The sequence below is a fragment of the Anopheles marshallii genome, chromosome 3 (assembly GCF_943734725.1).
Source record: "Anopheles marshallii chromosome 3, idAnoMarsDA_429_01, whole genome shotgun sequence".
In the NCBI taxonomy this organism is placed as follows: domain Eukaryota; kingdom Metazoa; phylum Arthropoda; class Insecta; order Diptera; family Culicidae; genus Anopheles; species Anopheles marshallii.
Genome location: NC_071327.1, coordinates 67,636,267 through 67,661,852, shown reverse-complemented (window position 1 = coordinate 67,661,852; position 25,586 = coordinate 67,636,267). Strand labels below are relative to the sequence as shown.

General features: G+C 42.8%; 2 protein-coding genes across 2 annotated transcripts in view; both read left to right on the top strand.

The window, feature by feature from the left end:
- Positions 1-3,913, top strand: part of LOC128711521 (bifunctional heparan sulfate N-deacetylase/N-sulfotransferase) — a 40,295-nt gene extending 36,382 nt beyond the window's left edge. The window contains exons 3-5 of the mRNA XM_053806401.1: positions 1,474-3,322; positions 3,396-3,745; positions 3,811-3,913. Coding sequence (XP_053662376.1) covers positions 1,474-3,322; positions 3,396-3,745; positions 3,811-3,913 — 2,302 coding nt within the window. The remainder of the gene's footprint in view (positions 1-1,473; positions 3,323-3,395; positions 3,746-3,810) is intronic.
- Positions 3,914-9,411: 5,498 nt separating this feature from the next.
- LOC128715971 (calcium uniporter protein, mitochondrial) overlaps positions 9,412-25,586 on the top strand; it is a 104,490-nt gene continuing 88,315 nt past the window's right edge. Inside the window, exon 1 of the mRNA XM_053810894.1 lies at positions 9,412-9,558. Within this exon, the coding sequence (XP_053666869.1) occupies positions 9,412-9,558 (147 nt within the window). The remainder of the gene's footprint in view (positions 9,559-25,586) is intronic.

The following is a 25,586-nucleotide window of genomic DNA, read 5'->3' as shown; positions in this document are numbered from 1 at the left end:
GGATGGGCAACCGGCCAGCAGGACCAATACGGCGGCACGCACGGCAGTAGACATTTTAATACCAGCCCGTACGACGTAATTTTCAAACCGAAGGAAAACTTCTGCCCCACAACTGGTCCGGACCGTTTCGACGGATGATGCTTCGCCCGATAAACCCAACGGGCACATGTGCAAAAATAGGTATCCTGCTGAATTAATTGTGCATTTTGGTTGGACCGGCCCGCCAACCGTTTCGCAAAGATGCGTCAAAGTGAACAGGACGGCGCAAGAAGCTGCCGTTTTCATGAAGATTATACCCGAAACCTCGCCAATCCCGTCTCAAGATGGTTGTCTTGCTGTCCGGCACCGCAAAAGGGATGACAGCCGGAAAGTAATTTTGAGATGGGCTTTCGGTGAAAGTGTCATTAATATGGGCGGATGGAACATTTCTACCGCGCGCACGCTGGTCAACCGCATGCCATGCCGCAAAATCGGCCGTCCGTCGGTCTCATCTGCATGTCTCCTGCATTTTGCGGCAGCAAAAGGTACAAAGTTTCGACAGCAAACGGGCGGAGGTTGACCGTACGAATGAAGATTAATATGTTTTGTCTCGATTATGAAAGGAAAGGCAAACGGGTGGCATGTGATATAAATCATATCTGAGCCACTCGCCATTCGGTTGATAAAGTCGGTAAAAGCGAGCAAATGGTGAGTTATCGTGTCAGAAGCAAAAACAACACCACGGTCTGTTCTGAGCATTAATTTTGGAACGCTCGCTGGACCCTAATGACAATTGGACAAATGAAATGCGATGATTACAAATAAGTTTTTAAACCAAGATTAATCGAAAATGGGGTGTATCAACTTAGCAAAAGCTATTTTTTTGCAGCATCGCATTAGTTAAAGTGTAATTAATGCTAAGCAATATTTGTTTGTATAGGAAGAAATTCACTTAAAAACTGGTAGAAATGAGGAGTAACACTAGGGCAATCATAGAAAGAAGAGCCATTATTTGAATAATTTACTTCATGACAATGTTTCTAGTATATGAATTTAGATTAACAATTTTAGAGTTGTAATTGGTCAATATTTTGTTGTATAATTCGATAAAATCCGTAAAATGATTTGTTTCTCAAGAAATCTAGAAGTTCTAAGAATTATGGTCTAAGAATTAAACGTATGCGGGTTTGAATGACGGTGAGTTAAATCCTTGGACTGTAATTTCGTTATATGTCGTTGTTCCAAACCTTCTTCCAGGCGAAATACAGCTTTAAGCAGCAAGCAAATAAACGGCTTAACTGGGAAATCAGATACAGAAATCTTCAACTTCAAACTTTAACCTTATAAAATTTGGGCAACGACCAGTAACTCCTTGCAGTTACTTACTTAGTTACAACAAGTACTCCGAACTTTTCTACTTTATGAACTGCAATTAACTGTACGAATCATGTTATTAACAAAGCTCTTCTATCACTCTCTTTTTTTCCTCCGTAGGTACAAAGTAGAAGTTGCCGGCAAAAGCCTGCCGGTACTGACGAATCAGGACAAGGGCCGATATGGCGTGATTGTGTTCGAAAATTTAGACAAATATCTCAACATGGACAACTGGAACCGGCAGCTGCTTGACAAATACTGTCGAGATTATTCGGTCGGCATCATTGGCTTCGTGAGCCCGAGCGAGGAAACGCTGGTCGGTGCACAGCTGCGCGGCTTTCCGCTGTATGTGCACACGAATCTGCGGTTACGGGATGCGAGTTTGAATCCTGGCTCGCCCATCCTTCGGTTAACGCGTGCAGGCGATACCGCATGGGGTCCGCTGCCCGGGAGCGATTGGGCAATATTTCAGCACAATCACAGCGGGTACGAGCCGCTCGAATGGGCGCAGAAGAATGTGATGGACTACCCAACGGACGGTGTTGCGCAGCCCCCGTTGGCCACCGTGTTGCAGGATCACGGTCAGGTGGATGGCATCCAGCGAATATTGTTCGGTTCGGGTTTGAAGTTTTGGCTGCATCGATTGCTGTTCCTTGACTCGCTTTCCTATCTCAGCCACGGGCAGCTAAGCTTGAACTTGGAACGCCGTGTACTGATCGACATAGACGACATCTTCGTTGGCGAGAAGGGAACGCGGTTGAAGCCGGACGATGTACACGCACTGATTGCAACGCAGAACCGCATCGGTGAGATGGTGCCGGGATTCCGGTTTAATTTGGGTTTCTCCGGAAAGTACTTCCACCATGGGACGCACGAGGAAAATCTGGGCGATGATATGCTGCTGCGTAACGTGGCCCAGTTTAACTGGTTCTCGCACATGTGGAACCATCAGCAACCGCATCTGTACGAGAACGTGACACAGCTCATGAACGACATGATGCTGAACAAAGACTTCGCCAAGGAACACGGCATACCGACCGACTCGGGATATTCGGTATCGCCGCATCATTCGGGTGTCTATCCCGCACACGAACTGCTGTACACCGCCTGGAAGAAGGTTTGGAACATTAAGGTCACCTCGACCGAGGAGTACCCGCATCTTCGACCGGCTCGGTTACGCCGCGGCTTCATCCACCGCAACATTATGGTACTGCCCCGGCAAACTTGCGGTCTGTTTACGCACACGATCTGCATCGACAGCTATCCCGGTGGGCGCGACAAGCTGGACGAATCGATCCGGGGCGGTGAACTGTTTCAAACCATCGTGTACAACCCGATCAACATCTTCATGACGCACATGTCCAACTACGGCAACGATCGGCTAGCACTGTACACGTTCGAGTCCGTTATTAAATTCCTGCGCTGCTGGACCAATCTGAAGCTGACGTCCGTACCGCCGCTACAGCTTGGCGAGCTGTACTTCAAGCTGCACCCGGAAGAGCGTGATCCGATCTGGGGCAATCCGGCGGATGATCCGCGGCACGCGAAAATCTGGGCTGGTAACAAGCGACGCACTACACTGCCCAAGCTGCTGGGGCTTGGACCACAGAAAACGGGCTCGACGGCGTTCTATACGTTTCTGAGCATGCATCCAGCGGTCGCGAGCAACCTCCCCAACTCGGACACGTTTGAGGAGATTCAGTTCTTCAACGGGAATAACTATTACCGTGGGTTAGATTGGTATCTGAACTTTTTCCCCCTACAGCCGAATGATACCGATGATAAGTTCATGTTTGAAAAGTCTGCCACCTACTTCGACGGGGAACTCGTGCCGAAACGAGCCCATGCACTGTTGCCGAAAGCACAGCTGGTAACCATACTGATATCACCCGCCAAACGAGCCTATTCCTGGTACCAGCACATCAAGGCCCACGGAGATCCGATAGCGAACAACTACAGCTTTTATCAGGTATTTGCTGTCAACTGCACTTGAGAAGCGCTGGAGCACTTTCATTACTAATCAAAACCTTCTATCTTTCCAGGTCATTACTGCCTCAGAAGCGGAACCGAAGGCATTGCGAGATCTGCGCAATCGTTGCCTCAATCCCGGCAAGTACGCACAACATCTCGAACGATGGCTCGCCTGTTATCCACAGCAACAGCTCTACATTATCGATGGGGAGCAGCTAAAATCGAACCCGGTAGCGGTGATGAATGATTTGCAGCGTTTCCTAAAGCTGCCCCCGTACGACTACAGCCGACATTTACGTTTCGACAATAAGAAGGGTTTCTACTGCCAGGTGGTGTCCGATAATCGTAACAAGTGTCTCGGCAAGTCGAAAGGTCGCCAGTATCCGCCGATGGACGATCGGAGTGCCAAAATGCTCCAAAAGTAAGTGCGCTATAAAGTGCGACATCTTAATGTGCGATCACTGATGGTGTTTTTGTTCTTCTTAGGTACTATCGCATCCACAATCAGGCGCTGGTGAAGCTGTTGAAGAAATTAGGCTCACGTCCAATCCCACAATGGCTCAAGGAGGATCTATCGGTGACGTCTTAACGAACGTGATGATGCTGACGTGATGCCTAAGGGACGCGAATGGCGTGTGAATTCCACTGCTTTAGATAAAAACGAAAGCTGTGTGGGAGCGTGTGCGGGTACAATGCGGGTAAATGAGAGTGTAGGGCAGCAGCACTAGATGAGCATATTAACTGTACAGCTTGTAAAAAGTATCACGTGGACATTGGTGTCCAGCACGAGATGCACTAATGCCGTAAGGTTTTAAGCTTAGATGTTAGGCCAGATTAGTCAGTCAGTCAGATGTTTCCCGCTGTCCATATGAACCGCTGTGATGTGAGAAGAGTGTATCATATTTTGCTAGTATAACGTGGGTTCCTTCGTTATGATTATGTTGTGCGCATATGTAAAGTTAATTCTTGTCGGGAGAGAGATGCCTTACTGCTCTCGTAGGATATTTATGGTACTGTGTTAGATCACCGTTACATTTCAGTTTGACAATTCATTCCGCTGGAGAGTTATTTTCAGCGTGGAGGGACAGAATCACTTATCGTAGGAAAGATACCTCAGAGTTCGTTCTTCTTTTGGCAGCAGCAACAACTCATTCGCAGCTAAATTCTTGAGCTTGTGATTATTAGACTATTTAAGTGGTTCGTTACATCGCGCAATTGCTTTTGTCGATTACGTACGATATTGTCTATCGTATTATCATAACTGCTTGAATCAAGATTTAGTCGTCAGGGACATGAAGTTCTGCTGCTACTGCAGAATGTAGGATGGAACTGATCTGCTTTTGAACGAAGCGATGCAACTGGATAATACACCAGTAACAAATGCAGCCATCTAGCCATAACTATGTAAGTGATATAATTATTTCTTCCCTTATGTTTTATTTTGCTCATGTAACTCCACTCGCTAGTACAATAAGAAAGGGTGTAAGATTATGCGACTACGAACATGCAGTTAGTCGATGGCCAATGTTCGTTTAATTTAAATGTAAAGTATACAGTTGCGCGATATTTTAACAGTTTGGTGGGTTAGGCGGCGTATGTTGCGAGAAGGAACGGAAACAAAATGAGCAAAACCCCAATAACGCTGATAATACGCCAGTACTTACAGCATAGAAGTGGTTTTGTTTGCATCGCATTAAATTTATGTTGATGATTTTACACGTGGTACTTAACGATGTTATTTATCCATGAAACGAACGAAAAAGTAACTGGTTAATACGACCTGTTCCGACCGATGTGTTAAGGTTCGTAGCTTCTCCGTAAAGGAAGTATACTTTAATACGGAAATTTAACAAAATTTATCAATTACTGTTTCGTGCAGCGAAAATGATTAAATGTAGGGTATTAAGCATCAAAACCAAAAAAATAAACTTGACAAAGGCGGAACTAATTACAAATTGAAACCCGAAAGCAAATTACGAACATATCGAAAACAGAGATAACGAGAGTGTGGGAAAACAATAAGATAGTGAAGGTATAATCAGTCATAGCAGGATTAGAGGACGTTTAAACGATACTTTTAAAGTTGGTTAGTTTCTTATAAAAAAAAAACAACACTCACAACACACACCCACTGGTTTGTTTTGTTCTCTCCGGGGAGAATTAGTTCATGCTAACTAGCTAAACGTTTCAACCGATGGAGATGGCAACTGGAAAAATAAATCTCTTCTATTTTGGTCAGATTATGCGTGCCACCTTTGCCATACCTTTATCTTCGTGGTGTGAATACAATAATTGCAATTGTTAAAGGTATTGTATCAAACGTTAAACACAACAATGAGATGTATTTGTGGTTCTGCGACATTGTGGAGCACGCCTGTGCAGGTGGCACAAGTGTAAAGTACTAGATAGGTTCTAAATGAAGTGCTGGAGAGGAGGTGGTGGATCTAATGCCTAAAAATGATGGTATTACATACGCGGCCAGTAGGCAGTAAGAAAATTCCGTTGCGCAAAACAAACGTAACTGCAGCTAAAAAATCAACAATCCACGGTCGCGTGTTCCCGCGCGCCATGAAGAATGTTTAAAGCAGCATGTAAATATAAGGCAGTAAAGGAGGATGAAAAGCGACACCAACGGGCAACTAAGTACTACTAAGAAGTACTGCAAATTTCGTGTGTAAGATCATTCGCCGCAGTGAAAACAAAACCCTGCCCAGGTGGTCATTTTGCTTTCAGCCAGTATCTCCCCCAACAAACATACGTGAGCGTTGTAGTGTGTAATAAATCCATCAAAAATCCAGTACGTCGATAAACACGCGTGCTAGCAGGAGACATAGTAATGCGATGCAACATTATCACAGCGTTCAAGTTCGGCTGACTTGAAATAAAAATCTTGTCACCATCCCGCCCACGTGTTCCAACGGGATGAAGACATCAATGCAAATGAAACATATCGTTCCGGGTTTTTTTTTACTAGACTGTAAATTGAAAATGAAAGAAAATTATTTGCTCTCACTCATTAACGCATGTAGTCTCACTTGTATGGACCATTTGCAAACTGTAGAATATTTCGTTCGTTCATCTTCTGTTTGTTTCCTACTGTTGATAGCTATTTTTTAGCACAAAATGCTCTATGTTCGTGTTAAAAATTAATCATGTACGATTTCTCTAAGTTAGACGAAATAAATAAATGTAAGGAGGGACTTTTTGGAATTGCAGCAATCGGAAGCATTCGAGGTTTATGCCGTTCGAAACGCTCAAAATTTTAAGAGCGAGAATGATGAAATATTTCTACATGAAATATTTCAATCGAATTTCAAATTTTCCACGGCGCATGATTCGAGTACGATTCCGAAAGGATTTCGGCAGTTGACGAATCCTGCAATATACTAGTATGGGAGGGCTAGCAAAACTATTAATTCTAACCTACGAGAGCTATTCCTTTCGTGAGAAAAGTGCGAATTCTCATTATTCATGCTTTGTTGGTGGGATACTCATCAGTTCTACAGATTCTCCAGGTCTGAATTCCTCAATATCTATGTATTTTCTTTGTTCTTTTGATCTGAACTGGCTCCTCCAAGAATTATTCTTTGGTAGTAAGACACTTTGGCTTTTTCTGTATTGTTTTAACTGGATCGAATCGATCGCTTCGATTGTAACTCTGCCTAAGCTACCATTATTCTTTTAGTTTCCCTATTCTATTTTAATATCCCCTAGTATTCCTCTTTTCATTGTTCCTGTTATCCCCTTGCATAGCTCCAGCGTACAGGTGAATTTCTCAAGCATTGTAACCTGATAATACTTCAGTTTGTGTGAAGTATGCGAAAAAACTTAAAATTTTTCAATGTTTTCATCAATGTTGTTTTATTTTAAAAAAATCATTCATTTATCCCATATCCATTATTAATCAATAATTGATTTTATAATTGCCAAAATGCACGTGGCTATCCCTGTCTTATTTCCTTGCACACCACATTGCCCTGCAAAACTTGCATGCAAACGTCCCGGCTGTCAGTGTTTGACGTTTGTGTATTGCGTGCCATCACTACCCGTGCCATCACGGAGCGCTAGTTCCCGGATGCGTATACCGCTCGCACACGGTGGAGTGAATGGGATGGCCCGATAGCAAAACCTCTGCCGGAATGTCGAACGGCAAAGCGAGACAAAACGCAAAGAGTCACACACCGCTCATTGTTTTCTCTCGCTGGATGTGTGCTGTCGAAACTGCTCGGTATGCTTGCGTTCGGGTGGATTTTATTTAGCTGATCAGCTCCTACACGAACAGTTCGCGCTGTGCCGTTTGTGCTGCGGAAGTAAAGGTCGTCCGCTGTCGGGCTGTGATTTTCTTAAGAAAATAGCTTCGAAAGAAGGAAAGAAAAAAAATCCCAAATACGCACACATCCCTTCCGCGTGTCTCTCTTCCTTCCCGGCTGTCGTCCTTCCGTGTCTTTCTGCCCGACAAAAAACCGACCGGGTGTGTGTGTGTGTGTTTTTGGGGTGTCCCCACTGTTCCAGCAGCTGTAGGTGCGTAGAGTGTGTGCGTATGAAAGGGCGAAGTGTCAAAGTAGTCTGAAAATAAACCCCCACCCTTGTGCTCTGTGGGGTTCTTTTCCATGTGCAATTCCAGCAGTGAGTCATTTGGTATCATCTTCCAACACATCCAACCGCCCCAAAATTGTTGTGCTGGTAGTGGTGACCGTACCTGTTTTGCTGCACGTTGGCTGCAAAAGGCATAAGTGTGCCGTGTTCCAACAGGAGACAGCATCCAGCGAAACGTTTGCGGCACGGGCCAAAGTTTCCAATGCCCGGGAATGACAGAAAGAAAAAAAACGCCGGTCTGAGTGCTGGTCGCTTGCTGTAACACTGTTCTGCCTGCTACCACCGCAATAAAGAACGAAGAGAAATATTTTAACACTTATAATAGAGAACAAAGATTGTGTTTATTTTTATACGTTAAAGTAGGCTGTAATTATCAAAGTGTGCGTTGTGATCAATCCCGGTAGAAGAGAAAAATCATTTCCCGTTAAGACCCACGACATCGCGACCTGCCGGCTATGGAGCAATACGTTGCCAGACCGGTTTTTTTTCGCTTCGGACGTGTGTAGTTGTGTGCTCCGGTTGCTCCATTCCACACACAATAGCCAGTGCGCGCGCGATCATCGGTCCCAAAAATAAAACGCAACGATTGCGATAGAAGCGGCCAAGATCATCGGTCTGAGATGGGCTCCATGAAGTGCGTATGTGGGTCGGTGTGCGAGGCTCGGTGCATGTGAAGATGGTGTGCCAAAATTTGTCCCTGATTTCCGGCTCCGGTTATGTGTGTGTGTGTGTACATGCGTTTTTTTAAGCAGAACCACCTTCGCCTGGAGCTCCAAATGGTGCGTTAGCGAGAAGCAGAAGAGAAGAAGAATGAAAAAAGATGCGTACCCTAACGCGAATTGGAAAGGCAGGCCAAAAGTGAGAGAGCAAAAGAGAGAGAGAGAGAGAGAGAGAGAGAGAGAGAGAGGGAGAGAAAAATCGTGCAACACTATTGTTTTGTTTGTTGGAAGTGTTATTTTATACAAGCACTAATACAGTGGCCCGATTTTGTGTGTAAATATTGTTACTACTATTGTGCTAATTAGTTACCTCACTGGTGCGTATGTAATGCGTCAAAAGAGTGAAAAAAGAGGAAACAAAAACAAATCCAATGCTACTGTGACGAGTGCACCTACATTGGCCCTGTGTTATTATTGTTTATCTATCAAAGCGTGCATTTCAATCTTGTTATCGTTTTTTTTTTTCCTTTTTTTAAAGCTCCACTCCAGTGTACGTGGTGTATGTGTGTGTGCCGTGTTGTGTTAGTGCATAATTTAAAGTGCATTTAACAAGTGTGTGAGTGGTGTGTGGTTTTTGTTTTCAACGTGTTTTGTTCGTCCGAACCTACGTGTGTGCGTGCGCCGTGCGTGTGGTTGTTTTTATTATAATTTTGATTCGTTGATTTTGTGATCTTTGCGAAAATATTCTTCCGGCCAAACGGTTTGTGTGTGTGTTTTTTTTTGCATAGTTTTGGGTGAAAATATAAAACGGCACACGGTTTTTAAACATAACATGGCAGCCCCGAAGGTAGCATCGAACGGAGCATATCGGCTCACCTGTCACATGTTGTTTGCCAGGGCCGAAGCAATGCGGCCAGTTGGGCACGGAGGAATGGCCGCCTTGTTCAACAGCTTAGCTAGGAATCAATCGTTGCGGAAGGTAAGAGTCTGTGTTGTGCTTAACGAATCTTCTGAGAAGAGTCATTCAAATGAATTTTTAGTGAGGAGTCATTCAAATCAGGAGTTGACTCTCGTGAGAATCATAAATTCACAGAGCATTAGCCTGTCCCTTTGCCTGTTCCCACCATTTTTTTTTTTTCAACTGAAGGCCAAGGGGGCAAGACCAAACGGACGAGCTACTTGAAGGTCATAAATCTTGGATGATTCATGAATCTCAGAGGATCGATGAATCTTTGAAATAAAGATTCAAATTCATTCATTCAGTTCAATCATTCATTCATACTCACGAATCTGAAACAGGTTGTCCCAACACTAATAAGTGTGGACGATATCCAAGAACTAATATTAAGACCCGCTTCGTTAGAGGAATTTATTTTCCATCGTGCTTCCTGCCATCTTCTATTTTGCATCTTGCTCTTCTAGGTTCGATGACAATTACATTGATATTGGAACAGGACTGTATAGAATCTATATAGCCCTAGTACTTACATACGCCTCGGAGACATGAACTTTGTTTCCAAAGGTGATATTCGGGAGGGGGGTGGCGCGGTGGTGTAATTGGTAGCGGCGCCGGTCATCGTACGACAGGACTGGTCCAAAATCCCATCCCGATCCTCCGTACAATCCTGCGTACGGGTAAATAAAGTCAAAGAAAGCCGAAAAAGGTCTCATTCAGGTCTCTAGAACTCTTGGGGTTGTTGTGCCAATAAAAAAGAAGATATTCGAGGGGAACATACTCTGAAGGATGTTTGGTCTTGAAAATGTGTGAAAAGACAACAGTAAAAAATCAGGATTCGCTTCAATTACGAGCTTTAAGGAGTTGTGCAATGTCGCTATCTACACTAACTAATGCTCTCTGAGGGCTTGTGGATACCTTGGCCATGTCCTTAGAATTGCAATAGACGACCCAGTCTATTACAACTTTTTAAGTCTTCGACAGCGCTTCGACTATGAGTGATTCAGAGTGCTCCAATTATTTCGGTGGCCTGGAAGCAGTAGTTTTACCTGATTAGCAATTAATTCCAGCATGATTCTCCGTAATGGGTGAGGAATGAAACTTGGATATAAAACCACGGCTTTGCATAATAATTGCAATATTATTTCAATGTAATATCGTTTATCTTACTAAGTCTAACCATTCAATCATGGAGATGGCTAAATCCCCAAAAAAAAAACAATTCTCATGTCAATTGGTATGTACCAATTTAGATGTTAACTGCCTGCCCACCGACTCGGTTCTTGAAGGCAATTTTTATCAAACACGAAACTCGAGTAAAAGAACAGTAAAGCAGAAGCAGTTAATCTTTCCTCCTATTGTGAAACGTGTGCCTTCAGCGGGCAGTTCACAACGCCGATCATAATCCCATATATTTATCAAAAACGCGTCAGCTGAGCAGCTCGTCTAAATCGTGGCAACTTGCGCTCGACCCGGTAGCATTCGGCTAAGGAGTGGCTGGCCAGATAATCAGCGCATGTTGTGACGTCATATGCTTGAGGGGAAACACACACAACAATGGCTTTGAAGAAATACTCCCCAGCACGAGTCGTCTAGTCAACGCTGCCGGTTGTTGTTGCATTTGAGAATGCAATTTTTATAAACAATGTTCTTAGAGGGCATAGCATCAAAACGCAGGGCAGGCTGTAAAGTGTGTAGCGGTGGAACATTATCCACAGGGCATCTCCCACACAGGGAGGGGGGGGATATAAAACGACTTGAATGGAAAGTGGAGATGTCAAGCGGTTCATTTTACAAAACGACAGTCAAAGAAACAACAACAGCACTGCGAAGCGAAGGAATCGTTTGGGGAAAACCGACACCGCTGTTGTGCTTTAACGAGCGCCAAGGCTACAAAAAAAAAAAGGTGAAGAGAGGACATTTGATCCATTTTCCATTTCATTCACCCGGGCTGCCGTATCGTTTCATGTTGTCGTGTTTTTGAATGGAAGTGGTTTCTGGCCCACCGCACTGACCTCCGCGCCCGACCATCTGGCAGTGGTGAGAGAAGTAAAAGGCACCTGTTGTCGTCGTTTGCAGGGTTCACGTTATGCACGTCTTACGCCGATTGTCTGGTGAGGGAGGGAGAGGGGGGGGGGGGGGGAGGGGGAGTGGAGGATTCTTTTCCTGTTCCGTGTTTGCTCCTGCTGAATTAAAAATTGCTGTGGGGTTTATTTTTAAATTTTAATGCGTTGAAACGAACTGTCTTGTAACCGGTTACTGGTAGCGGATGGCATTTGGCAGTAATTGAAAATGTGACTAGCAACGTTGTATTTTCGAGCTTTAATGTATTCTGGATGTGGATAATTTTAATGCACAACGTTGTGTTTTGCCTCAAGTGTTATCTTCCACACTTAATGTACTTCGTCGGTTTTCAAGTAGTGTAAACACACCAAACAAATTGTACATAACAGCACCAGCAAGCGATTTTTTAAAAATAGATCACATTTTCGTTAATTACAGCACAAAAACCACGCACGACATACGGTGGTTGTATGTTTTTTTTTTTGCGCCTGGGGGTGGTGGATGCGGTTCTCATCTGTCGATTTTCCATAAACATGTTCCGCTTTCCTGGCTTATGCGGGTGGTTTTCGTTAAAACTTTTCAGCCTCCATCTCAGGCGCCAGCACCGGCGGAAAGAAGAGGCCGAAAGTTATGCCCGATCCCATGCAGCGATCCCTTTTTGTGTTTACGTCATGGAAATTAGCATTCCATCGTACCGTTTCGCGTACCATCTAACCCATGTTACGCACCTTCTTCTTATCACCGTGCGTGAAAAGGTGTGGGACGAAAAGAAAACTTGTTGTTGGAACCAAATTTTAGCCCCCCACGCGCCCGATGTTCGATGACGGGGGTGGGGGTTGTTTTTTTTTTCTTTCCTTTTGCGCGCATCCACTTTCGCACAATTTGAGTGACAGTTTGCTATTGTTGGGTTGCTTTTCCTTTGCGAGTTTACATTTGCCTGCCGAGATGGAAGATTTTTTTGTTCAAATTCATTTTCCATCGCCGGAAAATGATTGCCGGGAGGGTATTTGAACCTAATGTACTTGAGGGGAAACATTTGGTATTGTAATAGATTTTTTTTTAGTGACTTCAATTGCGGCAGGAAGTTCTTTCGGAGGAACGGAAAAGTTCTTGCTATGCTTGTTGAGTTTGTGTGATGGCTTTATTTTTTATTATTCTAATAAAGTTTTTTGTTAAGGCAGTTAAATTAAGAAGCTAAAGATATGGGTTTTAAACAATTTGGATGTTAAGTTTAAGAAACGTTATGAAGCGATATTGATTATATTTAAGGAGTTTACAAACATGTTAAATTGGATATCAGTTCCGTTTAGTTCCATTTCCACTTTTCATTAACAAAATGTAATTAATTTGTGCGGCAATCAACAAAAGTACACAGCTTGGTATCAACCTTATTTACAACCATTATTCTAGACCTAAATGAGAGGTCTCCGACTATATTTAAAAATATAATAGACTAGGAAGGTTAGACTATAAAAAGAAAAATTATTTTTGTGTGTTTCAAATAGTTTATTTTTTCACTTACTGTGGAATGTGCTTAATTTCTTGAGATAGTTTTTTTTTTGTTCATGAGGAACGGTCAGTTCGCTATTCTATATTGACACTTTGAATGTTTTTTTCCGTATAACTAGTAGAACGCCACGAAAATACTCATTTCAACAAACAATTTTGTAGAACGTTTCGTAGTTTCTCAGATCAATGTTATCAGAAACCCAACTCTTAATGAATGGGCAGAACTTCTTGCGGAGTACAGGGAAAACTATACTTCAAAAGAATTCCTGATGAGCTCCTGATGCCAAGAGTGAAGTTTCAGCAGCAGAAGTTAAGACTCCCCCTCCATCTATCGAAGACATTCTGGAATTGCGGAATGCAACATTTTCCTTAAGATAGACAGTGGCTCTATGTGTGACATGTATAAAACAAATGCTATTTCTCGCTTTCGATCGATATTAAAAGAAAGATTTCCTTGGCCAATATATTAGAAAAAAAATTGGTTATTGATTGACATAATTTGGAAAACTCGGTAAAATACACCGAAATGGTTAAACTCCAATAACCTTTTTGTTCCTTAACCAGTGTTGATAATGTTTTCTTTTTATGTTTTCGATAAAAAAATTCGATTATATCACCGTGCTCTATGCTCTTCCACCAGCACCTTGTTTGAATAAACAACAATCCGTCCCAACGTATTGTGTAGTTGAAGATTGGATTTTCAACAGTACACAACAAATAAAATCACATCCGAAAGTTTGCACATGAATGCTTCTTATCAGCACACTGCCAAAATCGTTACGCCAACCACGACCACAGCGAAAGCGGCACGCCGTGTGTCTGAACAGGTCTCAAAGAAAAACATACACTCGTTATCTTCATGCGTGCGGCGTGCCGTTCGTTGGTTCCTTTGGGAGAGCTGCCGATGCCGGCCAGGTTTCATGCACTGGCATCAGCATGCTTTCGGTTTTCTGGTGTTTATCAACGACATTATACAATCATATCCGAACACATGTTTCCTTCATGCGTCAACCTTCAATCGCACCAAATGCCCGGACGCCACTGTGTGGTGCCGGTGGAAGGTAAATAAATCAAACATCGTCCGTCCGTTCGGGTCGGCCCCCTTTGGACCTCTGATCCGTTTATCAATAAATCAACAGAAATGGTTAGCATATTTGTTTGCTTACTTTAATTTTACGCTGCTAATTCTGCTTCAGCATGAATGGTGGTGTGCCTCAAAAGAGCAGAACCATGCACGCAGCAGCCCACGTCCACTAATCAGACTTTCGGCAGCAACAAATATCACGCGGCCGTGGAGCAGCGCACAACAATACGTTTGATTTGATTTCTGGCGCTTGTTTGCCCTACCCAAAATGGCACCAATAAAACGCTGACAGGCTACCGGTGCTGTCGCATAAATATCATAACCTTTTCCCTGTAAAGAGACGAAAGTTGGTCGATTCGGTCGGTTGTTGGATCCGTTCTCTGGCTAAATGGCGTCGCCCGTCTGCTGGCCTTGGAATATTGTTTACGGGTTGGTGCACCTGTCGAACGGTTTTTCTTCACATTTTCCCGCGGCCATCCGATCGACGGCGCCACCGCCGAAAGGTCTGCAGGGTTTTGGGTTCGTTTTGTTTCCCGTCTCGTCGGCGAACTATGGGTTTAGCTACGCACAGTTGTGAACAGTTGATAGTTGCAGCGTTATTTCTTCTTCGACTTGGCGGGAATTGCAGTTCTATAGGAACACAGAGGGGTTTTTTTTCTGTGCCCAAGAAGCAAAACAGCATTAAAACCATTCAAAAGTGGAATAAAAAAGGGCACCAATTTCATTTCCTTGGAACGTTACCAATTGCGAGCCGCTTGATGTTTGGCATTTTTTTGTGGTGTGCTTTTCAAATCGAAGAAAGTGGCTTTCAGTGTTTGCATTGCTTGGTATTATTGGAACGAAGAAATGCTTACCATTGTACCAGAATAGAAGGAAAATCGATAGAAAACTAAAAGCCTTACGATAAGCCAAAAAAAAAAATGCAAGGATACTTGAGAAGATTCCAGGGAAAATAGCTCATTCCGATGCAGAACGAAGATCCGAATTTTGCCGATGTGTCTGTGCATTGAAGTTCATCTCAGCGCTCTCATCCTACAACCGGTTCCGTTGTTGACCCAGAACCGGACTCGGCAGTGGAGCGAATTATTCCCCGAAACTAGACCTAAAGCGATCGTCCTAACCAAACGTCCCACTATCAATGCAGCCATGGGTATTGGTAATCGTGTTCCAGCGGACTCCAGACTCTCTCCACATCAACTGGCCGACCACGGCAGGACATACCACTGCTCGATCTATCCGTTGGTCAATAAATCATAAATTATTCATACGAAACACGAAACGCTGCTTCGGATGTATTTTAGCCCTCGGCCGAAAAGCACTTCAGAGTGGCATCGATTGATTCATCGAAATGTCCTAAATTTTTTGGTGCGCACGGAAGACGCACCATTGCAGAAGGGAACATTGGTCGGGGGAAGCGGAAATGGATGATGGGAGGGTAACGTGTTTTGTCGTAAATTCAACATGCCATGCACACATAAAACCCCGACAATCGTCCTTAGCCTGTGTACCGTTTGCTGCCTTCTACCGGTGGACGACCCACTGGCCACAAGCGCTATAGGGATCAACCTTGGGGTGAATTAGTGTCGATTGGTAAAATGGAAAATTGGTCCATTTTGTGTGTGTGTGTGCGGCACACGATGAAGATGGGCACGATAAATCGGAACCTCTCTTCCCTCGGCAAAAAACAAAAAATAGAAATTGAGGACTGGGGACAAATCAACCCAATATCGCTCATAAGCCTTTCGTTACGACTGGCCAAAATCGTTCCGATGACAAAACGGAACACCGTCATTTGATTGGATGTTAATGAGAAAACAGGGAATGCTGTGACTAGTGGCTGGGACCATTCGAATCAATACGTTCATTATTCGGCCGGTATCTGTCCGGTGGCCGCCAGGACACTTGTGCGCTCACAAACATACATCGGAGCGGAAAAGTTGATTACTACAACGTGTTTCTGTCATATCTGAATGGAAAATCAATTTCCTTTCCTTATTACCGGTGGCATAGTACCGGTGGTATGTGTACCGTGAACCTGGTTCACTGCAGGCGTGGTACAATATGGGCCGCGTTCCAAAATATGGAAAAGCCACCATTTCTATGGAGTCTTCTTTTTTTTCGGGCAAGTTGTTTCCTTGGCTTCCTTGGTAAATGTTCCACCAGTCACAATGTTACTGCGCCTCCAATTGATGCGGCCACACATGGGCCCGTCAAAAAATAGCACAACCAACGTGAGCTTTTTCAGCGCTTTTACGCACCGGATCGTTACTGGGACCTGGGTATGTAGCGCCATCGCTGCCGTTGTCTAGCATAATATGGGTGTAAGTGACAGCCAAAGAAAAACACGTTTTTTTATTCCTTTTCTTTCCTTGCTTCTGCAACATCCGGACATTTGTTTGTGCTGCTGTTTGAATTTGACTTTTTGTCATGTTTTTTGATAAAAAAAAAATCACAGTTTTTGGCACCGGTTCGAAGATCTGTTTTTCTTTCTTTTTTGACTTCCAAAGTCTGTTAAATGTTTGGGGTAGGCGAAAAGAGCAAATACAGATCTCGATCATAAATATTCATGTGTGCGAGAAATTGAACGAATTTGTTATGTGGTGCAATATTTAGAGAGGTTACGTTCTATTTTTTGTTGATGTAATGACTTGTTGTTGAATTTGTTGTTGACTTCATGAAATGATGTAGTTTCTATGGTGAAAACAAATTAATTAAATATCAATGTATACACATATTTTTTTATTAAGATTATACATACAAATCGCATTATGTTAGGGTAGTTATGTAAAACAGTGATTAAGTTTCAGATGGATTGAAGAATCTTCAGTTAGAGTGCAAGGGATTGAGTAAATTGAACATTGAGTTAATTCAATATTCCAAAATGTTTTGTTACATTGGCACTATTGGACCCATTTTTAACTTATTTTCAAGTTGAACCGAAATATGTTGACGTAGAGCTAGAATCTTTCAACATTTTATTTTAGGTTTGCTAGATGCAATCGATTTTAAGCAAAGCTTCCAGTATAATATTTGAGAAAGCTCTGCAATTTTTCCAGTTCAACAAGAATTTAAGAATGGTTCTAATTCCACCACTGGACCTGGAGACTCCTATTAGAAAGGGTTTCCAATGAAGTGATCTGCCCTACCAAATAGCAAAATCAGGTGATGCACTGCTGTATATCACGCCCGGCCAAGGTTCAAATCTCGACATTTTGTGTAGGAACACGATTCGCTTCGAGAGCATTTATTTCCATGGTGTGACTACTATTACAATTTATTCGTCTGTCTTTCGGTTCTTCTCTCTCAGGAGAAGGAGGATTTTCCGAACAACGTAGTGGGAAATGACGATCTGGTTGTGTTATATTTTGGTAACCTTCTTGTCGTGTGCAAGCCGTCCCCACCGTCACCGGAATATCATCACCGAACTACCCTTTTTATTGCTTGCTAATTTATCGCAAAGCTTTGGCTGTCGAGTCAATTAATGTTGCATTATTCGTTCGCTATAATTTTGTTGTTGCATAGAACACTTCAATCAATCATTTATCACCTTTCCGCGCTTTACACTATTTTTCATTAGACCCGCTAAAGGTCGCACTCTATGGGTATTATCAGCAGCATAATTAGCCCCAATGAATTAATGGACTAAGGGATGCATCAAATTGATTGAATATTAATGAGCAGTTTATTTTCATCCCTTCCTTCTGTTGTGTGGATTCATTCCGCAATTGCAATTGGCTATGGCTACTGTGCACCGGTCAGTTTCAATATGCAACGGACAACCCCGGGGCCAAGCATTTTAGCGAACAACCATTTTGCCCGCTCCAAATATGGAGGAAAGCCTTTTTGTTAGTTGTTGCTGCATCCATTCGCCAGCGCTGGTTCCAATTGTATGCCGGTTCATCGATGTCATCGAGGGTATGGCAATGCAGGGTAAATTAAATTCTGGCCAATCAAAACGTACAATCGCAGCCAAAATATGATCGGTTTTTATGCGCGGCTCGTCGGCGCATGAGCTGCCATCGCGTGCAGCCGCTGCTCCGGATGGGGATCAGGGTAAAACCGATTTATTGAAGAACCGAAACATGATTGGATTAGTGTATTTTTATTTATTTTTCCGCAAATGTGTATTTTTTTCTCGTGCTTCTTGTTTGGGTTTTATTCGGCCAGACAGGTTGAATTGTAGCTGCAATGGCAGAAGACTGCAGGACGCAATAGAAGCAGAGAGCAAACAGGCAACAACGGTCTATTGTAATTATTGTTGCTATCGTTTAGGATGATGTATGCTGTTCGTACACAAATAAAATCTATGCAAACTACAAACATCAGTTGCAATACAAAACCTGCATCAAGCTGCACACGATTCATCCTCGTGTACCTCATCACTGGCTTGATTGTTCGTTTGTGGCGTTGCTAGTCTGGCGGGATGATATCTACAAACGTGTGACAAACACTCGCTGTAGACGGGCACAAAGAGTCGTTACTCTGTCATGCCCCAACGAGACACCGGAGTGACTCGTTGTTATTTATACCCCAACCGGGCTGTTGATGCTGTCTAGCAGCACATCCTGCAGAGATTGCAGTTTTGCAATGGTAGCAAAGCATGCGTACGTTGCTTGGCGGGTGGTAGTTCACCCGGATAGCAATGTCTAGGCGAAATGGACGACAAGGAACTTTTCTCCCGACACCTACCGGGGATCATAAACTACCACTCATAATTGGGCTGTCAGTATTGTCTGAAGATATTTTAGCTGTACAATGTTTTCGAACAAAAAAAAATCTCTTCGTCATACTGGCTGGCTGATGATCGGTCTGATGTTACAATTTTTACACAGTGTTTATGGTTTTATGGTGTGTTATTTTTCTGATTTTACGGTCGTCAACTTGTAGAGATGTTGGTGCTTGAAGTTTGAGGTTTATTTTTAAATCAAAATAATAAAAAAAATAACAAATGATGCACGTGAAGGCTATCGGAGGAGCTTTAATAGAAGATTTGCACTGTACAAGTCGAAGAGTGGATGTCTGTAGATCCATGGTTTGTACGGCTGTGAGAAATTCTCATCGGAATAGTAGGAGCCCTGGGTGGGAGTCTTGGGTTTAAAAGTTTCCCAACAAATAGACACAGACAGTTAAAGGATTTTAGGCAAATTGAGTCTCTAAAATCCTATTGTATGCGAATTGGAGTACGAATTCCAGTTATTGATTGCAGCGTGTAACCATCTCCTCAGCTTGCCTAGGTCGCAGGGCAATTTTGGGTGATGGACATTGTGAAGATCATTTGCCAGTGCGCTTCAGCGGAATTCCATTTCTTGCCAATTGTTGTCAGGTACAAGACAATAGTGCAGGAATTAGGGAGATCTAATAAAAATTACAAGCTAATTTGTTCTTAGATTTAAGAGAACTCCTGGATATCGATTGGTAAATCGTATGCGCATTCTAATGGGGAAGAACTTGCTCGTTGGACTTATTTTAAGGTATAATGATTTGCAATCTTCGACAGATATTGGAACTGGATTATCGAATTTAGCCATTGTTATTTAATATCTCTCTGTAAAATACATCTTCGAAAAGTATTATTTAAGCTGGACAACATATTTTGTGTAGCATTGTTAACTCATTCTATTCATCAATATTTAAGTAACATTGCAACAAGTGAGACAAATGATTGAGGATAGGAATTTTGTAACAAAATATGTTGTGTGTAATTCACACTTCATATTTGTTGTCCTTTGTTTTAGTGAATTGCCATTGCTAGGCTAGTGTGTGTTTACCCTTCTGCCAATAGATGAAGAATTTTCCTAAATTCTTGACCATAAACAAAAGTTTTCCTGTTAAACCTTTTCGGACTGAGGGGGGGCTTTTTATTACCAAACTTCCCTAACACGTTTCGACTTTGTTTCGTTATTTCTTTGAAGCGTGTGATACATCGAAAAAAGAATCAGCGAACGATAAGAGCCCTTAAGAGAGGTTAAACATTCTATATCGAGAGCTTTTCAGTTGTTGGCATCGTTACGTTGTCGTTTTACGCGCATTCTTTTTGACATTGGTTTGTGACCTGTGACACACACACACACACACACACACTCCAGCACGCTGGTTGGATGTTCTCCAATCTCCTTTTTCGCTTTGAACCTCAAAATGGTAGATGGTTGTAAGGATGCTCCGGTTTTCTCCGATACGGGCAATGTGTTTCTCTCCGGATAGTTTTCCCGCCGGGAAAATATCTAGAAGCGTAGCATTCTTTTCCTCGGCCGGTTTAGTTCGCCGGAATAACTCTCCAAACAATTTGAGCTGCAAAAATTCGACTCGTCCTTGTGATGTCAAAAGTTAGAGGAACAAATCCGGCGAACAAAAATCTACCATCGCCGCACACGACAGGGCAAGCGTCCATCTATCCGTGCGATTTAGCTTTCATGTTTTTTTTTTCGTTTCTTTTATGCTTTTCCGCATTTTATACACTCTCTTTCTCTGGCGTGGTTTAGTGGGCATTAGGTTGAAGATTACGGTTTCTAACCGATCGGTTGCTAGGTAGTTTAGGGGTCGGCTCCGGTTGGTGACACGTTTCTGGCACCGAATGAAGTCTTTTATTCGATGGTGGTCGTTTGGTTTTGGTCGGCCCGCCAGCACCAGTGTGGAATTCACCATCCGGGGATTTCATTACCATAAGGGCGAAGAAACAGAAGCGAAGATAATTCGAAATCCGGAGGCACTCTCTCGCACTGTAACGTGTGGGGCAACTTCGAGCGCCTTCTCGCCTAGCAGAAGAGCGCTGGCAAATGGGAGAACCTGCCGTCCTTGAGTTTGTTGGCCGAAGGTCCTTGACAGTGCAGACATAAAGTCTAGCAGGATCGTTTTATTGCCCGGCAGCCCCAGGCCCCGGGTTTTGATACGGCGGTTTGGAGGTTTTGCACACGCGCCCAAACCACTGCTGGGTCTTCGTCGTCCCGTGCCGGTTTAAGTGATTTTGTCCCTCTCTGCTGGTTTAATGGTGGATTGAACAACTCGATGATGATGATTAAAAATTAACCACTTTTTGGATATTCTTAGCGCTTATGAAACACTGCTAACCGTGCTTAAACCGTCCCTTTTTTTCTTAAGCGGACAGATTATGCCTATTCTATTCCTTTGCCTATTCCTAATACCATCTTTTACGGTATCGTCACACCCACCGCGACCACCCCATCCAAATGTTCTTTCCCACCGGGCCAGATTTATGGTGATAGATTTTTAGCTTAAACAAAATGAAAGCATTTTCGGCAGGCGGCCACGCAAACCTCGATCAAACATTTGCGTTCACGTCGCTAAAATCCATAAAAGCGAACGATGATGCTCACCAGTTTTATGACGATTGTGCCGTCGCACTGTCGTAATTATGCCGACTTGGGGCCCGCCTACGGAGATCAGATAGCCGGCTAGAGCCGATCCGTTGAAAATGAAAAGAATGCCAAAAAACAACCCAAAAAAAAACAACAACAGAACCGTCCCCAGAAAGTCAAGCCTAAACATTGGAGGACAAAATCAGTACATCGTGCAATAGGAACGCGTACGTGTAATGTGTTTCTTCGTCGAGAAAGAGAGAGAGAGAGAGAGAGTGAGAGAGAGAGAGAGAGAGAATGAGACAGTTTCTCAGAATTATGTGCCGGTGTTTTTTTTTCTGTCCTACCTCACAGAGCCGTTTTCGAAGAATGGATCTTCGAGTTGCAGTAGAAAGTTTGCGAACCACATTGCCGCTCATAAAAATAAAAACCCCCAGAGAAGCAAATCAAGTATGAAAATGAATGAAAAAAGAAAAACCAGCACAGGTGCTAAAACTGTCTAGCCAAAGGGACGACTGTCAGTGTTTCGAGATATTCTTCACCTCGAGCTGATGCTATCCGCTCGTTAGCTGATTTTTTGTCTATATTCTGGTTCCAAATTTTCTTCAGGCTCAGTCTTACAAATCTTCACCATCGTTAAAGGTGGTTGCAGGGTTGCGGTACCACCTCCTCAAGGGTTTTTTTTTCTTTTTTGGGCTAGAAATTCATCTCAACGATGATATTCCATACAAACGCGCAATTTACGAGAAATAATTTCCATCTCATTTGGTAAACGAAGAAAGCATGGCAAGCGAATAATGGGATCTGTGATCTTTACCTCCTCATGTTTATGGCAAAGAAAGCAGAGATTGTTTCGAAGCAAATTTGTCCTCCGACTTCAGTAATCCGGCATTACTAACGTGAGTTGACTTTCGGCCTGCTGTGCTTTGATATCTGCCTAAAGGCAAATTGATTTTTTTAAGGTTTTCCGTCTAGTCGTTCGAAACGGTGTGAATTATTAAAACGAAGTTAATCGAATCGGAAGCTTCCTTCTTTAATACTGCGTCAGATATAAATAATCATGAACATTGGGCGTGCTGTGTCAGACCGATCTAGAATGATATAGACTGTTTTATTCCTGTAACGGAATATATTATTACAGCAAGAAACAATGCATTTAATATCAAATCTACGCTAGGATCGAATTATTTTTTACCGAGCACCAGGCGTCTCCATGGAAACTTTCCACCCAAATGTGATGTTTGCCAGTAGCTGCGCAGATAATCCTTAGCAATATTCTTTACAATAAATTAAAGCCTTTCTGTGCCGTCAACCCTATCTTTTACGTTTGTTTTCCGGCCTCGCCCTGGTGATCGGTTACACGTAGTAAATTTCAATTCTTGTCCAATTAGCCAGAAGTAATCGTAATTAATGCAAAGTTCTCTTACACAACACCCTATGCGTGCGTGCGAACACGGCTGCGGTTCGGCGAAGAAATCTCCGGGAGCGCATGAGACGAGCGGCGAGCAAATTTCCTTGAACCCTTGCAAACAACTTCCGATGCGGGGATTCATTTGATCAAACAAAGCTTTACCACCCCCCGGACCAAGAACAGGGGTACCAACCCCCCGGGGTGTGGGTGTGCATTCGAAACTTTACCCCGTTCGCAACCCCCTTGTCCGGTAAAAGCGATTGATATTCAAATATTTAAATTTATTCATTGCCTGCAACGCGCCACGATCGACGGTTGGCAGGTAAAGTTGTTTTCTTTAAAATACAACAAAATAAATAATGCTATTTTTCACAGACCCCTCCCGGGTGCGTGCGTCAAACTGGTACACCTTTTGCGCCGGGCGTAACTGGGCGTACACGCTGTGAGGCTTTTCTTGCGTAAAGGGGTACGTTCTTTGGGGCTGGGTGGAACGGCATTCAACACGCACTATTCCGGCTCGTTTGGAAAACTCCGAGCCGACAAAAGTTCATTTCGAGCAGAATCCCCAGGATAATGATGGAACCCGAGCATATTATGGTGGGGGGGGTTGAATGAGGGGTTTTGTTTGCCCGAGCAGCATCTTTTGCGACCTTTTGACGGGTGGTGAAATCGAGTGTCAGTTTGTAAGTGGCCGGTAGATTGTGGCGTCCCGAATGTTGGCGCCTTCTGTTTGCTAATGGGCCAGGCTCTAGGTAATTGTGAAACTGTGGGGAAAGGGGGAAGAGTTTGTTTTAAGCCATCGTACAAATCAGTTCCAACGTGGGCGTTTACCGGGTAATACCCTTTCATTGATGGAGGCTTACCGGGCACGTTCTTCCACCAAGTGGATGGATGTTGACTTAAACGATGTCATCGCGCACAAATTTCTGAACAATGGGGAAATTCTAAACGATATGTTGAGTGAGAAAATTTGGAAATTTTGAACATTTATTCACGATTCAGGTCAAACAGTTTGTAAAATTTAATTTGCTTGAATATCTGTTTCCAGTCATTTAGTTTGAAAAACACACAGTTAAATAACTATATGTATTTTAATTTTAATACAATAATGATGATTTGTTTTCATTTCTATTGTTTGTTAATTTGACTCGCTGGAATTGAATTCTACTAACTTTCTCTTCTCCATTAATATATCGCTTTAAAATGAATTAATTCTGACAGTAAATTTAACTCATAACAGAAACTTTAAATATTCTTACTATTGCGTTAGAGCAGATTGAGTATATTGTCAAAAAAAAAACTACGATTTGAATCTATTGAGTTTAAAATTTTTCGGTTCCGCTTATTACCTTACCTAATCCGATAACAGAGTGTCGAAGCCAGTTAGACGGGACACATGCGTTTCCTTTTTTCCACCTCAGATAAATCCTTGAGAGATGGAGCACAGATTTATACCATGTCGACCTATCAAAAGGAAAGGCTTACCCCTGATGTAAGCTCTTCCTGTTCGAAGCTTTGGAAGTAGATTGATTTTTGTTCTGCTCCTTCCCACCAGTTCGCATAAATCATGGAATGAAAATAAAAAAAGACCGAACTTCCGTTTACCGTAGGGATAAGATTGTAAAATTCAATTTCATACTGATCCGGGTGCGTATATTTTAACGACAGTTTTGCTGCGAATCTGTCGGTTGCATCGACGTAGGTCCTTTTTTATGCTGCGGTGTTACTTGTTTTTCCCTAAGTTTCCCTAAGCTAAAAATAATATATTTTATTTGTAAAGAAAAACAATATCTGATATATATTTATGTAAAATACAGTTAAGTAAAATGTTAATTGAACGTGCATCTTCAAACGCTTTCAAAGTCCTAGTTTAATCAATGCTGATGTTCTGCTTTCAAAAAAAAAAATGTTAAATAAATGACAGCAACCGCAACTGCACGAGAGAATGAACTCTCCTTACCAGTTTGCGGTGTAATTTTTGTCTTCCAGCACTGGAATGTGTCCTGTTTGCGAAGCAACGGATGTGCTGATGTTTGTGTTATGTTGTGTGTTATGTTGCGTGCTAAAGGGTTCTTGTTTGTTTTTCTCATGACTTCAGTATGCTGAAGCCGCCACTACTGAAGTACAGCCTGCTTGTGGTGAGCTTTTTGGCATGTTTATATTACCGGTTCATGCATACCGGTCTTGACGACCAAGGAATTTAAGAATCTTTCGTCTACCTAGCAGACGGCTTTCTTTGAGTTTCTTCAAAAATGTGATCCACGAAGCAACTGTTTCTTTTTCGGCATATTTTGCTTCTAGCACCATAAATCTTCATATTAGTTTAAAAAAGTGATTAAAAGTTAATCTAAAAAAAAGTTTAAAAGTTAATCTCCAGGAAAAAAAAACCTAATTTATGTTTTATTGGGGCATTAGGTCTCGGGTCCATTTCAATATCTATTCCCGTAATGCAACACTGTCTCTTACCAACGTTATCGAGGGGTATCGATCAAGGGTCTCACTCTTCGTATGGCAATTATTGATTGATTACAAGCAACCGACCAGTCCACCGCTACTCCCTCAAAAAAAGATCCATTCTTACAGCAACAAATATGTCTATATCTAATCAAATGTAATATTTATGGTACGAGATTGATGAATAACTGTCAGCGGAAGGAACAGATTGATAAGC